Source organism: Gouania willdenowi, chromosome 7, assembly GCF_900634775.1.
Source record: "Gouania willdenowi chromosome 7, fGouWil2.1, whole genome shotgun sequence".
Classification (NCBI taxonomy): domain Eukaryota; kingdom Metazoa; phylum Chordata; class Actinopteri; order Blenniiformes; family Gobiesocidae; genus Gouania; species Gouania willdenowi.
In genome coordinates this window covers 21003983-21020017 of record NC_041050.1, presented here as the reverse complement: position 1 = coordinate 21020017, position 16035 = coordinate 21003983, and the positions used below count along the sequence as shown (strand labels likewise).

The window sequence follows — 16035 nt, the reverse complement described above, 5'->3', positions numbered from 1 at the left end:
TCTAAGAACTCTACACACAAATCAAAAAACACACAATGGGCAAAACCCCTCAATTTTTCTGCAAAATGAAACTACATATAAAATCAATGTTATATCTTCTCAAAAGTGTTTTGTTTTCAAATGACACACACAAACCACCATATAGATATACTTTTATGAGAAGCAGTTGAACACTGATGTGCTCAATGCAAAACACTACGAGGAATAGGTTGATTTCACGTGATGTCACATTGCTGCATCGCAAGAGCGCAAGATTCAGATGGAGGGCAGGAAGCTTGAGAATTTGCCATCTGAAATAATCAAAATACCCATGTTTGTGTGGTTTACGACTTCTCCAATGTTCTAACCAAGAAAAGGAAAAGGGATTTTATAGAGTACCAAAGATTATTGTTCAAAAAGGTGAGAATTGTACTGCTGTAAAAAGTGGATTTTAAACCTACGTCTGTGGTCGGGAGGAGCAGAGTCTGCTAATGCCCGTGTATGTAGAGACCACTTCATCAGAGGTATGTGTTGTTTGTTTTTGTGGTTGTGTTTATATAGCATTAGGTTGTCGTTAAATGTTCATTCAGGACTTTTTAGCCTGCCCTGACCCCTGCCCCTTCTTTCTTTCTTTCACCCCTGCACACGCTGTGCACAGAGTAAAAGTTAAACACCCAAATAATATTTCACTACACTCAAAGTACTATTCAGTCAGTAGTAGTATATATATATGTATGTGACAAACAAACCTCTTTTATCCTTGACTGTCATGCTAATGTCATTGTTAAGGTGTTTTGCATGTTTGTTTACATTATAGCCATTACTGCTAGCTGCTAGCATCTTAACGTATAAAATAATATGAGAACAAACTCTCACCCTGGTGAAGACCAAATGATAATCATTGTGGAACCGTTTGTTACCGACTTACTCACTCCCAAAAAATATGCCTCCATACTTTCAGTGTTATGTTAGCTAGATACTCTTTCTTCCACCTGCTCCCAAATTGTTTTGATAGGTATTAGACACTTCTCCAGCGTTTCTAGGCATACACATCTTCCCTTGCAAAGTTACCAGGTGGTACAGAACATTTAATTGTGATGAGAGGGTTAGGCTTTAGGGGTCTAAACTTGTGGGATCACTTATGTTATCAACTGTAAGTGGGCGGCTGTTTTCAATGTACATTGCTTCATAAAGAAAAGTCACTTTCAGCACTGTGAGCAAGAAATTTACTGTGCATGCTCCACACTATCCTGTTTTGATGCTCTCATTCACCTCTGCATGGCTTGAGCCTGGTGTGTTCATGAAGTCACATTGCTTTTCTGTCAGGTAGGATTTTACTTTGGCAGCCTTCCTCTTACTCTCATTACCGTTCTGGAGTAAAGTCTGTGGTGGCGGGGCAACTTTTGTGATCGACCGGGTTTATTCAAGTTCCTCTGAAAAGTATTTTGTTACGCAAACTTGACAAGAGTTAACATTTGTAGGGAACCAAATCCTCCAAGTTGAACTCTGACCTAGGACACTAGTTTCACCAGTCAATGGAGTCAGAGGGGCTGCCTCCCACTGTGAAATGCAAGCTTGCACCACAGGGGGATCTTGTCCCAATTCCTGTCTGAACAAAGGCACAGGAGAATCAAAGAACAGTTTCGCTCCTTTTATCACCTCTCTGTTACATTACGATCAAAAGGAAAGTTGCTAAGTTTTCAAACTCTGGGCTCCGACCCCCTGCAGGTTTTGCCACCTCCAGAACCCAAACCAGTGGTCACACAGGACGTTGGAATAATACCAGCTTTTTGTTTCCCGCTCAAATGAGAACAAAGAACATGTACTTGAAAAGTCACAAAAGAAAGGATTATTGGAATGGTTCCTGCAGAAATTGAAATTGCAAATAGTGTCTGTCCTATGCCACTCTTTTCATGTAATTCAATAATCAACAGAATGCTATTTTAAAATGTTTTATCACTTAAAAGGTGCTTGAAATACTAGAAAACATCACAAAGCTTAGTTCAAGGTACTGACAGTTAACCATATGGTAAAGAAAATTCCTTAACATGAATTTAGACATTCAGGTTTATTAAGTAATAACTATGCTAATTTTTCAGCCGTGTCTGGTATCTAACTGTTTCATAATACATGATATATGAACATATGATGTTGAAAAGATGTTTTGAAATATGTGGAATTAATTATTAGGCATTCTTCTATGTTAGGAACTCCCTCTGTTGTCTATGTCATCCCATTTCACACCCACATTTGAGACACACCCACAAGCTGAAAGCAGACACATTGACCAATCACTGATATGATCTCACAATGATCAACCAAGACACCTCCTCCAAAAGGCATCTCCAATATTTTTTAAAAAAAGACGCGCTGCCCGAAACTTTAGTTTTGGAAGCGGGCGTTCAAGCTCACACGTGTTCCTTCATGTTTCCAGTCTTTCATTTCAATTTTCTTTTATTTGTAGTTGCATCAGTTAGACTTTTTAAGAACTTTGCTCGCAGCGAAAGCCTAAGACGCAAAAGAGCGTGCCTGAAAGCCGACCTTCCAACATCTGAATCGTGGACCAAACCGTGGTCCCTCTTATTCTGAAACCGGCTGCGATCATTCAATACATCCTCATACTTACACTCCAGTCAAAATTCACCACATATATGTTTGTCCGTCTCCCCTGTCTGTCTTCCCTCTTTGTTTTATGAGCTCGCTTTATGATTCTATTTTTTGATTTTACAATAGTTAGTCTAGATTAGTTTTAGAATAGTGATTCACTTTACTAGATGTAATCCTCACTTTTATTAGCTTCAAAATGCATTTCATCATGGTTTAATCACCGCATTGTTCTCGTTTCTTACTGAATTATGCAAATAAAAGGTTAAACTGTAATCTTTGATTCCTCTGATTCATTAAAGCTGTGATGATGGTGTAGATTTGCTGTTAGAATTCACTTCCCTGATTTAATACTTTGTTTAGTCTAAAGAAAAACTTAGACATATTTCCTCTTTTAGAGGTGGCACCCAGTAATTCGTTGAGCTAATATTAATAATCAAAATTAATATTCTCATTCATATAACCCATTATTAACTACCCTTATCCTCCTATACATTGCTTGTCGTCTTTCCTTTCATTTGAAGGCAATGCTGTTTTTATTCTTTTAGCCATTGTTTGGATAAACGCAAAGACGTTTATTGCTGCAGTCCAATTTGAGAATTGTGACTAGAGCTCTTTAATGTTGAACTGTTGGATAGCCTTGTTTTGCACCACTTGTATTGTCATAATTTCTGGATCTCCCACCATAAGCTCAGATGTACATTGCTTTGTGAGGCCTTGTTCCATAAGAACTTGGGACCAATGTTCTCTGATCCCAAGTTCTTATGGAACAAGGAGATGAGTTGAAGGGTCATCTGTGACTTTCAAGCCTCTTGAGGCGTGGTCGGATTTTAATTTGGGTGTATGTAGTATCATTGCCCTGAGTTAGTGGTTCCACTAATTTTTTGGACGTGATTAGTAAGAAAAACATGAAGTATTTTTGCCTCATTGCTAATATAACCCAGTACTACTCTCAAATTTGTCCAAAATTTCTTTTTAGGGCTTTTTCACTAAGAGCACAGAGTTTTCGTTTGTTGGAGCTGGAGCTAAGTTAGAGCACTTCTTCTCTACCACAGAGAAGCCGCAGTGGTCACAGATTTTTTTGGTTTGGTTTACTGTATATAATGCACATACAGGATGATGTGTAACAATAATCAGTAAAATTAGCTGTAAACATTTTTTAGAACTAAATATAAGGTTATGTTGTGAACAGAAAGAAAGGAAGACCAGCCAGATAATTCTAAACTTTAGAATATAATACAATCATAACTTTTATTCATAAATATGATTCGTCAAAATAACAACCTTTGATATCTTTATTGTCACAATATCTAAGCTTCCAGTGAATAATTTACAAAAAAAAAAAAAAAATTGAGATCTCAATGTCATCATAAGTGAACTTTTTTTTTATTTGTAAATTATTCACTGGAAGCTTAGATATTGTCATGTTCATCTAAAGGAAAACTGAAAGTGATGGAGATAAATATGCTCAGAAGGACTCACACACACACAAGTTTAAACAAACACACAAATACTCTGTCCTAAACTCTCACACATTAAAAGCATCTATTTACTCTTACATTAACGTACACAAAGACTAGCTCCACAAAAGCAGAATGACAGTTATTGATCCAGAAATTAACCTGATCTTACCTTTATAGGCTCAGTTTACCCTTTGTTTTCAAATCCCTTTGAACCTCCATTCATGGTGGTTTTTATCAAGAGTCTTCATTTTCAATAAATCCACTGCTATTTGGTCTGTTTTAATTGCTCTCTTTCTTTCTCACTCACTTGGTTGTCTCTATGTTCCTCGTGTCGATTTTGTCAAAACAAAGCAGCATCTATAATGTACCGACACTTCAATTTACCGTCACTGGCTGTAAAGAGCAACTTCTTATCTTTCATAAACTGGTGGAATTTCTCCGATAAAGCAAATATGAGAAGAGTTACGGTCATTTAAATGAACATGTTGCGTTCAGGGGCCCTGGGAAACCCAGTCTGTTCCTATAATCCAGCTGTGAAAAGAGCACGTGTCTGGGTAAATCTTGAAAGATAGTTACCCTACGCAACAGAAAATATGAAATTAACAGCATGTACTGTCAACAACAAACCCAGAGTCACTTAATGGTGACTATTGCCATACATGTGTCATAAATGAACGTGATGACGAGTTTGTCTGTGGGAACCAAGTTGAGCTGGTGAACGCATCCGTTCTACCGTGCCAGAGGAGGGACGGGGAGGGGAGGATTCCTGCTATGAGCTTGGAACGACCTGTGCTGGCCCCATAATTTTTGGCTAAATCAAAGGAGTTTGTCAACAATGGGAACAAACAGACGACAAAATTTGTCATCAATGTAGAATTCAAAATACTCGTGTGTCAGTTTGGCTGTATTATTATACATGAATAAATGTTGGTGACTGCACTACTTGTCAGCAAGGTGGGTTCCTGTTCTGCTAGAACATGTAAAGTGCTATGAGTGACCATAAGGCACTATATAAATCCAATGCATCATCGTCATCATCATCAATATTATTATGTAAACATGCAACTGTCTGACATTATCACAATGTTCTGTACCTCTATTCTTCAGGTGGTCGTCAGGGGAAAATGCCAATAACAGCAGTGGAGGCTTTTGACCTAGAGATGAAGAGTTGGACTCGATTCCCTTGCATCCCAAGCAGGCGGGCCTTTTCCTCTTGTGTCATGACCGATGAAAGCTTCCTCAGCCTCGGAGGCCTCCAGCAGCCAGGGCCACACAATTTCTATTCAAGACCTCATTTTGTCAACACTGTGGAGGAGTATGATTTGGACCAAGGTACAAATGAAAAAGGTTTAATATACAGTAGGCAAAATCCGCTAAGTAGTCAGCTTTATTTTGTACTAATAATTTACATGTTTTAAGGCTATAAAACCCCTCACCACACACTTTATACACTTTACTCAGACAGGCATTAACATTCCTCTCTTGTTTAAACACTCTCAAAGTTCAAACCTTCGTAGATTTTAAAACACTAGTAAAGTGCCCCTCGGAAGTATGCATTCATGTGGGTTGTCAATTATGACCAAATGAGAATGTGTTTGAAGGTTGGATGTACAAAGAGGTGTACATACTCTGTACTATATGTAGTGTTATAAAGGGGTATATTTGCATGTGCGATTTCCCTGGTTTAATTTTATGGGACATGCGCATGATAAATGTGTTTGTTGTTTTTTAATACTCATTTTTATACATTTTTTTGTAATGTATGTTTTTGGAGTCATTATGTGTATTTTTGTATCTTTCTGTTGTCTTTTTGTGCATTTTTGTATCTTTCTGTTGTCTTTTTGTGCATTTTTGTATCTTTCTGTTGTCTTTTTGTACATTTTTGTGTCTTTCTGTTGTCTTTTTGTGCATTTTTTGTATAATTATTGTTTTTTGTTGCCACTGTTGTGTGATTCTGTCATTTTATGTATTTTTGTATCTTTTTTGGTGTAGTTTTGTGCATTGTTGTCATTTTGTGCATTTTTTGTATCAGGATTTAGTTTTGTGTATTTTGAGTCATTTTCTTATTTTTATTGTTGTTTGGTGTATTTTTCTCTAGTGTATGTTTTTTGGAGTAATTTTGTGTGTTTTTGGAGCCTTTTTGTATATTTTTATACATTTCTGTTGTTATTTTGTGTACTTTTTGTATAAATATTGTTTATTTTTTTGTTTTGATTTACTCATTTAGTATATTTTTATTATAAATGCTGTGTGTGTGGGTGTGTGTGTCAGCCACCTCCTCTGTGCGTTATCTCTAACACACGCGCGCGTCACAACTCTCTCTAAACAGCTCTGTGTGAGTTTAGCATTTTCATCCCGGTGTGTGTGTGTGCGTGTGTGTTTTTGTGTGTGTTTACATTGTAGCTGCTAGCATCTTTCTTAGCACATAGAACAATATAAGAAGAAACACTCACCGTTGCACAGAACAAACAATAATCATAGTAGAGCCGTGTTGTGGACCCATCCACTCACAAAAACTTTACATTCCTCTCTCTGAAGAAGCAGAATGTTTGTGATATGGTCAGTTAATGACTGTCAGCACCGCCACCGCCCACAGTCAAGAGACGAAGGAGGAAGTGAAGTCCATGACCCGAGATTTAAAGGAAGTTTGGAAAAATGGGAATAATATTAAATAACCATGAAATAAGTTGCGCGCTCAATACCGTGCTCTTACCGAGGGAGCATATTCTTAAAATTAACGTTTTGAACGTTTTGCTCCACCAAATTACTCCAAAATAACAGATACACACACTTGGGGTATTATGCATCCAAAATTGCACTGTAAAAAAAATCAGCGAAACACCAAGGCCGCGAAAGGTGAACCGCGATATAGCGAGGGACTACTGTACACAAATAGTATTATTGATTGTTACAAGACAAACATAGGTTTTGTTTGTTCACTAAGACTTATCAGAAGACGTTCTCTTCTTTATCTAAATCTATCTCTCAGATTCCCGAGTCTGTTTTTCCACTTTATTAAACTAGTTGCCAAATAAATACTATCTGCTTTTACTACAGCCTTTACATCAAATAACTCTTAAATAGTCAACAACTGATATCCTCTTTAGTATCATGAGACAACATTTAAAACGTCTGTCCCTTCTAAAATAATTACAATTTGAAATTAATCTGAAACCTTACTGTGTTGAAATTCCAAAAAGTTTGTCTTTGCGTGACTTGTTCAGGTTCCTTCTTCGAAACTTCATGAGTTGAATTTGGAACTGGTCCTACGGTGGTTTGTGGGCTGTCTATGGCATGACGGGTACTGCTACTTTAATGCACTTCACAGCACAGGACGATTTGCCAATGTAGGGTTAAGGGATCAAGGTTCTTCATCGGGAACTGGTATTATATTATAAATAGGTATATGTAGTAATAAGCTTGGCATTGGTCATGGGGCCCTACCCTCTATATGTGCTTGGGAGCCACAATGGCTCTGGTGCTGGCACTCAAGGATGTCCTATAAGCAAAATGTTGAATTATTTTGATGGTTGTTCAAACCTGAGATTACTCAGAGAGAGAACAATTGAGGAAATGTTATGTTGAATCAATAGATCATTTAATAACAGACATTGACCAAACAGAAGTTAAATAAACAGGAACAACAATTCAATATGGAAAAACAGGACACTCATCTTGAATTTGAAAAGGTCTGCAACACCACGGCAGCTGTAAATGAGAGGAAGCTCTGCTCAGTGCCTCATCATGAAATGCACCCTTGTACTCCTCAAACGCTCCTTGAGCACTCTGCAACAAGGTGGCACAGGTGTGTGAAAGACAAGAGCCCCTGATGTGTCCCAAAATAGTATCACAGACCTGGAGAGATAGCAAGAAAACATTTCCATTTCTAAATATGAAGCTTGAGTAATTTATTGTTATATGCTACTAAAAGTAAAATTAACAAATGCAATTATTTAGATTGATACTGCACTTGTGATATGTTTTGCATTATTAGAGGAAATGATGAGGGAATTGTTTTTGTGGTGATTTGTACCACAGAAGGGCATATTTTGAGTCAGTAGAACACAATGTGTAGAGAGGGTAGTATAATAAATGACTATGGGCCATATAATGAATATGAAGCATTTATCTCTATGATCAAAAAAGAGTAGGTTGCCATCTGGCATAGTATAGCACCCTCGCTTCCGTCAGTCTACCCCTGGGCAGCTGTGGCTACATTAATAGCTTATCACCACTATGTGTAGAGTGAATGAATAATGCAATGTAAAGTGATTGAGTGTCTACGAAAAGCACTATATAAATCAAATTTTTCCCACCGGACCCTACTACGCAGGCTCCAAATGATGTAAAATTTGCAAGATGGACGCGCCCCTAAGCTTTTACACCTTGGGGCATGAACTATGGGGAGCCGCCATTTTGATCAGGATATGACGCACGTTTGTTGATTCCTGTTAGATGTTGCTAGGCAACAGTGTTCCATTGATCGACAGTTTCTGAACAGTGACGGAGCGTAAATTCAATGGTTGCTTAACGACAAGAGAAAAACCCAGCAGAAACATTTCTTTTACATTTAAAAGACAAATAACAACACTAAGTCGGAGCCAGACGTTGGCTTCATGATATATGCACGGAATACACTTAAAACATTTCAGTTTGGACGAAATTCAATGATATGCAAGGATCGCTGAAGCCAAGCTGCTATGAGATGGATCTGCGGGCTAAGCTATTGGGCACAAAGCCAAAGTTACAGTATGTCTGAAACCAGACTTTTTTTTTTTGCTGTACTACAACGTGTACTACAAAGTGTAATTTTACACAGTAGTGGGGCCACTGCCCCCCACTACTGTAAGGGGCAGTGGCGCTCTCATGTGTGAGTTCTATTAGAGACCATACGACAGGGGTTCCCAAACCTTTCAGCCCGCAACACCCAATATATATTGTCTTTGCCTTCGAGATATTGAACCCGCTTTCTGGCTGGGTACCTGGGGTGATGACAGGGGTGATGACAAACCGAGCCGCAGCCTAGCCGGCGAATGCCGGCACAGCCCGTCGCTTGACACGGAGCGGGCCCGCGGTCGAAGCCATCTGCGGTGGGGAGAGGGTGTGACCCGGACCCCCCCAAGGGAAGTGGGGCATCAATTAAAGTTGTTACACCCCAATCACGCTGATAAAATGCTTGAGTTTTTTCAGCAAAATGTGCCAAATATTGCCAACATTCCTCCCACTTTGTGGGGCCGTGGTGGCTTAGTGGTTAAAAAAGCGGGCTTATAATCAGAGGGTCATTAGTAGGGGTGGGAACCTCTGGGTAGCTCACGATACGATACCATACGCGATACAAGGCTCACGATAACAATTATCTCACAATATGACGATACTGTGATTATCAATATATTGGTCAGAAATCAATTTACAATAATCTATGACATAACAAGAAAAAAAAAGATTAAGTGAAAAAATACAATTTTTTATTTTCTATCTCTGAAAGACAATAAATTGAAAAAGTGTCCTATGAACAGTGACACTATTTTAGTGCAACATTTCTGTAAATAAGTGTCAACATACCAATCTAAATGAATAAGTATCTCCAATAGTGCTATATGTAAACAAAAAATAGGGTCTTTCTTACCAGTGACACTATTATAGTGCAATACTCCAGTAAACAATATATTGGTTCCTTCAACAAACAGTGACAAAATTTCTGTGAAGATTTACCTGCACATTTTAGTGAAAAGCAGAAAAGGTTTTGAAAAAAAAAAAAAATCGCTACTTAGTGAGAGCATATTGATAATCGATCGTGCGGAAAAATATTGCGATCTATCACCGTATCGAGATATCGTCACACTCCTAGTCATCTGTATGAATTTCACCCGGGCTATCACTGTGGGATGTTGAGCAAGTCTCTTAACCCTTAACTGCTCCCCAGGCTGCCACGGCACTGCTCCTCAAGTATGGGTCAAATGCAGAGAACAAATTTTGTATATGTGTAAACATATATGATGTATTTATTATTATTATTTATTTGTGAATGTTACTTCAGGAAACCAGCGAGCACTGTTAGCATCATATGCTATAAGGTAGTGTAACAGACCACCATAGCAGAGGAGCTGATACCGCCTGCAGCATTAGACATGGTCTCTGTCATTAAATTAAATTAGCCTTTATTCGTCATGTATATATGTTGTTACACATATATATTGAAATTTGTCCTCTGCATTTTAACCCATCTCTGGGGAGCAGTCGGCAGCCATTTTGCGGCGCCTGGGGAGCTGTTCGGGGACTTGATCAACATCCCACAGTGATGGCCCGGGAACCCTTTGATTAATGTTAATAAGGATACAATGTTATGCAGAAGTGTACAATTATCAGGACAAATTCACTCTGAATGCACCTCAGACCACAGGACAGTTTTATAAGATAATCTTTGAAAACATAAAATAATCAGGCATTTGCTGCCTTTCATCAGGAAGGGGGGAATTGGGGACAAAAACAGCTTGATTGTGTTTATGTGTATACCTCGCCAAATGTAGGCCTCTGGACACTTCCAAATTGCGTGCCATAGTTTTAAAAGCAATGAAATGTCCTTAAAATACTTTTGGTGTACAATCTCTTTATTGTTCTTCCCACTTAAAGATAATCTGTGGTCTTTTTACTGGTTGCAGATATTTGGATTAAGCCCACACGGACATCCAGGATGAGAGAGAAGAGGGCTGACTTTGTGGCAGGGTGCCTGGGCGGAAGAGTGATTGTCGCTGGTGGCCTCGGTCAGTGTCAATGTACTTCAAGGTTACTAATATAGCGTATACCCATGGCAGTACTTGCTCTGATGTTAAAAGGTAAATCAGAGCAAAATGAATGAGCTTTGTGAATATATGGTTAGTTTCATATATGTGCACACAGTGGAGCAAAAAAGTATTTAGTCAGCCACCAATTGTGCACGTTCTCCCACTTAAAAGGACGAGACAGGCCTGTAATTTTCATCATAGGTATACCTCAACTATGAGAGACAAAATTAAAAAAAAAAAATCCAGAAAATCACATTGTAGGATTTATAATGAATTCATTGGTAAATCCCTCGGTAAAATTAGTATTTGGTCACCTATAAACAAGCAAGATTTCTGGCTCTCACGGACCTGTAACTTCTTCTTTAAGAAACTCCTCTGTCCTCCACTCGTTACCTGTATTAATGGCACCTGTTTGAACTCGTTTTCAGTGTAAAAGACACCTGTCCACAACCTCAAACAGTTACACTGCTTAAGCCAGTACATGTCCGGGCCCGTCTGAACTTTGCTAGAGAGCATTTGGATGATCCAGAAGAGGATTGGGCAAATGTCATATGGTCAGATGAAACCAAAATCGAACTTTTGGTAAAAACTAAACTCGTCATGTTTGGAGGAGAATGAATGCTGAATTGCATCCAAAGAATGCCATACCTACTGTAAAGCATGGGGGTGGTAACATCATGTTTTGGGGCTGTTTTTCTGCAAAGGGACCAGGACGACTGATCCGTGTAAAGGAAACAATGAATGGGGACACGTGTCGTGAGATTTTAAGTGAAAACCTCCTTCCATCAGCAAGGGCATTGAAGATGAAACGTGGCTGGGTCTTTCAGCACGACAATGATCCCAAACACACCGCCTGGGCAACGAAGGAGTGGCTTCGTAAGAAGCATTTCAAGGTCCTGGGGCCTCATTTATAAACGCTGCATACGTACAAAAGAAAGTGTACGCCACATATGAGCAAAGTTTGGGATTCATAAAAAAAAACCTGGCGAGATAATGTGCGCACCTCCACGGCAGCTCTGACCCTGCTGTACGCACAAAACCATGAGAAACTGGAAACTCCGACGCCAACAGGAGAAAAATGAAATTAAAGACTGCTCTGTGAAATGTATAGAATTGGTGTGAAATAATCAAACACATTGAACATTTCACAACACATTATTTGAACGATGCATTTGCAAAAACGGAGGAGGAAAAAATTATACTGACGCCCCAGGGAGTGAGTGATGTATGCTTGCCGACAAATACAGTTTCATATTATTATTATTATTAATAATAATAATAATAATAATAATAATAATAATGATAATAATCAAAATTACATGATCATTGCTCAAAACTGCCGATCAATTGGCTACAACACCTGTAGCTGTTATAAAAAGGAACACACTAATGCGTAAAGACGCACAGTGGCTTATTTAGCACTGCTGGAGGACGTGGTGCACAGGATACACCGAAGGGAGAGGATCTTCAAAGACCAGCAAGATCTATAGACAGGACCCCCCATGAGGACAAAGGTGTTGAGGGAGAGAGGAAGAAGCTGCATGTGGAAGGAAGACGAGCTGCTGCGGAGTTTAATCCCATGTTTTTGGCGCATAGATTTGTTCGACAAAAAGAACCGGTGGTGGTGAACCCGCATGTCCAAGCGGGACGTTTGCAGCTGGATATGTATTTGACCCTTGGAACAAGTGGCGGGTTGTGTGACTGACGATTTTTTTCCGTGGAAGATGTAGAGGACATCTACATGATTGGAATAATGATAGTAGGCATGCTGCTGATCAGGGCTGGTGGCTTCCTAATCTATCGAAACGTCCGTACTACGCTGGCAACTGTTTTGGAAAAGCTGCCAGTGATTTCTGAAGGATGTAGCAGGGCTCTGAACACTCAGACTAATGTGTTGATTGATATCAAAAGCAAGCTGCTTATGGATCGTCTATGCGTTATGGATAACAACAGGGAGAAGTTGGAGGCCTGGCTTGGAAGTAGTTAGGCCACACATTGGATTACAGCAGAGAGACCCAGGACAGAAGGCTATTGAAAATCGACATAGCCTGTATCAAAAACACATTGCTTATTTCCCTTTCGGCTCCCCAGTCAGCCAAGGCTAAAGCCAAGGTTGTCTCATCTCTTATCACCAGAAAGTTTCTGCAGACGGCGGCTCCTCGATTTGCTCGATTTCCCCCTCGGTCCACCGTGAAATTTGTATTCATGAATATTCATTCAGGGCGTTCACCGGATGGGTGGAGCAAGATGTTTTCTCATGTGTGACAACTTTCCACATTGATTGTGATTTAAAACAGAAACAGGCGTGGGACGTACGTGCGCACTCTTTCATAAGTCGTTTAAAAAATATTTGTACGCACTTCCTGGTTTTCAGAGTACGCTAGCTGAAGTGTGCTTACGTGGGCACACTTTTATGAATGAGGCCCATGGAGTGGCCTAGCCAGTCTCCCGATCTCAACCCCATAAAAAATCTTTAGAGGGAGTTGAAAGTCCGTGTTGACCAGCGACAGCCCAAAAACATCACTGCTCGAGAGGAGATCTGCATGGAGGAAGGGCCAAAATACCAGCAACAGTGTGTGAAAACCTTCTGAAGACTTACAGAAAACGTTTGACCTCTGTCATTGCCAACAAAGGGTGCATTACAAAGTATTGAGATAAACTTTTGCTATTGACCAAATACTTATTTTCCACCATAATTTGCAAATAAATTCATTAAAAATCCTACAATGTGATTTTCTGGATTTTTTTTCCAAATTTTGTTTCTCATAGTTGAGGTATACCTATGATAAAAACTACAGGCCTCTCATCTTTTTATGTGGGAGTACTTGCACAATTGGTGTTTGACTAAATACTTTTTTGCCCCACTGTATATCCAGATATACATTTGTCCTTCCTGCCTGATGACTTTGTTAGTGGTCTGCTGCCCGTACAGGGTGTGGCAATGTTCAATGAAGACAGTAAATTGAGCATCACAGCCTTGGTCAAATTTACTTCCAAAAAAGATTTGAATACTGAGATGTATTCAAATCTTTGCTAGAAACTGACATTTAAAATTTGAAAGCTCTGCCACCTTTTTAAAGCTACTTCCTGTTTGGGGGGTTTATGAAAGGATAACACCAGATTATATTATATTTCTCAGAGGCCTGAGAGTTCAAGTTTCTGGTCTGCATCTGCTATATCAATTAAATATGAAGCTTTATATATATATATATATATATATATATATATAAAGCTTCATATTCAATCAAATATTTATAATAGTTAATAATTTTTCACATTTGATAAAATCTACATGCCTCATCTGATTGATTCTTCTCAATTCTTCAGGTACTGACATTAGGGCAGTGGTGGCCGAGTGGTTCAGGAAGCGTGCTTGTAATTGGATGGTCACTGGTTCAAACTCGTCTGGGCCATCTGTGGGATTTCTAGCAAGTCCCTTAAGCCTAACTGCTTCCTGGGTGCTACACTGTGGCAGCCCACTGCTACCCCTTGGGGAAAATGGGTTAAATGCAGAGAAATCATTTCACTACGGTGATTAATAAGGATACATTCATATTATTTCAGGGAACACACATCTAAATCACTGAAAGGTCATTATTATTATTATTATTATTTTTTTTATTTATTATTTATTTAGAAAACTAGTACAGTGCCCGTCGGAAGTATGTATTCATATAAAGAGTTAAAAAGAGTTGTCACTTATGGCCAAATGAGTATGTGTTTGAAGATTGGATGTACAAAGAGGTGTAAATACTCTGTACTCTGTAGTGTTATAAAGGGCTATATTTGTGGGTGCAAGGTAAAATATTGTGTGCAATTTCCCTGGTTCTATGGGACATGCGCATGATAAATGTGTTTGTTTTTTACTCATTTTCATATGTTTTTTGTTTGGTGTATTTTTCTGTAATTTTGGAGTCATTTTGTGTATTTTTGTATCTTTCTGTTGTCTTTTTGTGTATTTTTTGTACAATTATAGTTTTTTGTTGCCATTGTAGTGTGATTCTGGTGTCATTGTGTGTATTTTTGGGTTTGTTTTGTGCATTTCTGTTGTCATTTTAGTGTACTTTTTTAAAATTTTGTTTTATGTATTTTGAGTCATTTTCATATTTTTGTTGTCGTTTTGTTGGTTCTGTAATATATGTTTTTTGGAGTCATTTTGTGTGTTTCTGGAGCCTTTTTCTATATTTTTGTGCATTTCTGTTGTCGTTTTGACTCTCATCTCTGTGAGTTGTTTCTCACACACACTCAACACATACTCCGTAACAGGTTGTTGAAATGCATGTGTAGAAAAAAAAAAAAAAAAAACAGACTCGCTGGAACTCTTTGAAACTTTCGGGAACTCTTCAATTGTCACAACTCTTTTTCTAAATGTCTCTGTGTGCGTTCAGCATGTACATCCAAAGTGCACATTTGGTTATGTAGCACGTGGTGAAAATAGTGTTTATAATGCCGTATCCTCGGAGAAATGTGCAGCCTTCAACACAGTCGCCGCCATTGCCCGTCAATAACTTCCGGGTCCCCTTCGTCCGGTCTAAATAGCGAACTGTCAAACCAACATGAAAATAAACATTTTGAAACGTAATCACCAAATAAGTAACAGTAAAAAAGTATGTTTCTGAGAAGTCCACAGGAGCTCTGGCACGCACTGGAGGGGAGCTGTGCAGTGACATAGATAGAGATGGTGCCCTAGCGCCCGCTCACACACTGTGGTCAAAAGCTGAATAGGTTTCACTTCTGGGTAAACGTTGAATGTGCCGTCTAGGTGAAATAAAATTAAAAGAAACATTTTGAAATTACCAAATTACTCCAAAAAAATGGATGCACTTGTGAAACAGCCATGTAAGCCACTAAGCTAAGCTAATTAGCTATGTTACGTGTCATCTTTTCATTATTACTGTGTATAAGAGGCTTTTTCCATATAATTGTTCATGTTTAGAGAGGTCAATGTTTAATAAGACTGTGTTTCCTGCTGTTAAATATTAATACATATGGTGAGATGTTTTCTTTTAATACCACTAAATTATCCACAAGAGGGCAGCATGGCTGCATTATTCTGTTATTAGTGTAGATTTATTTCTGTTTATTTCTGTTATATTGGGAATTTATGTGATCTGTCATTCTGATTATTATTATTCTGTTGGTTTGTAGAACCACATACACATACCCACAAGATAAATAAAGAAACAAAAGATTCATCCTGCCTATTC

General features: G+C 38.7%; 1 protein-coding gene across 1 annotated transcript in view; it reads left to right on the top strand.

The window, feature by feature from the left end:
* klhdc8b (kelch domain containing 8B) overlaps positions 1-16035 on the top strand; it is a 72161-nt gene that overhangs the window by 54653 nt on the left and 1473 nt on the right. The window contains exons 5-6 of the mRNA XM_028453146.1: positions 5154-5378; positions 10706-10807. Coding sequence (XP_028308947.1) covers positions 5154-5378; positions 10706-10807 — 327 coding nt within the window. The remainder of the gene's footprint in view (positions 1-5153; positions 5379-10705; positions 10808-16035) is intronic.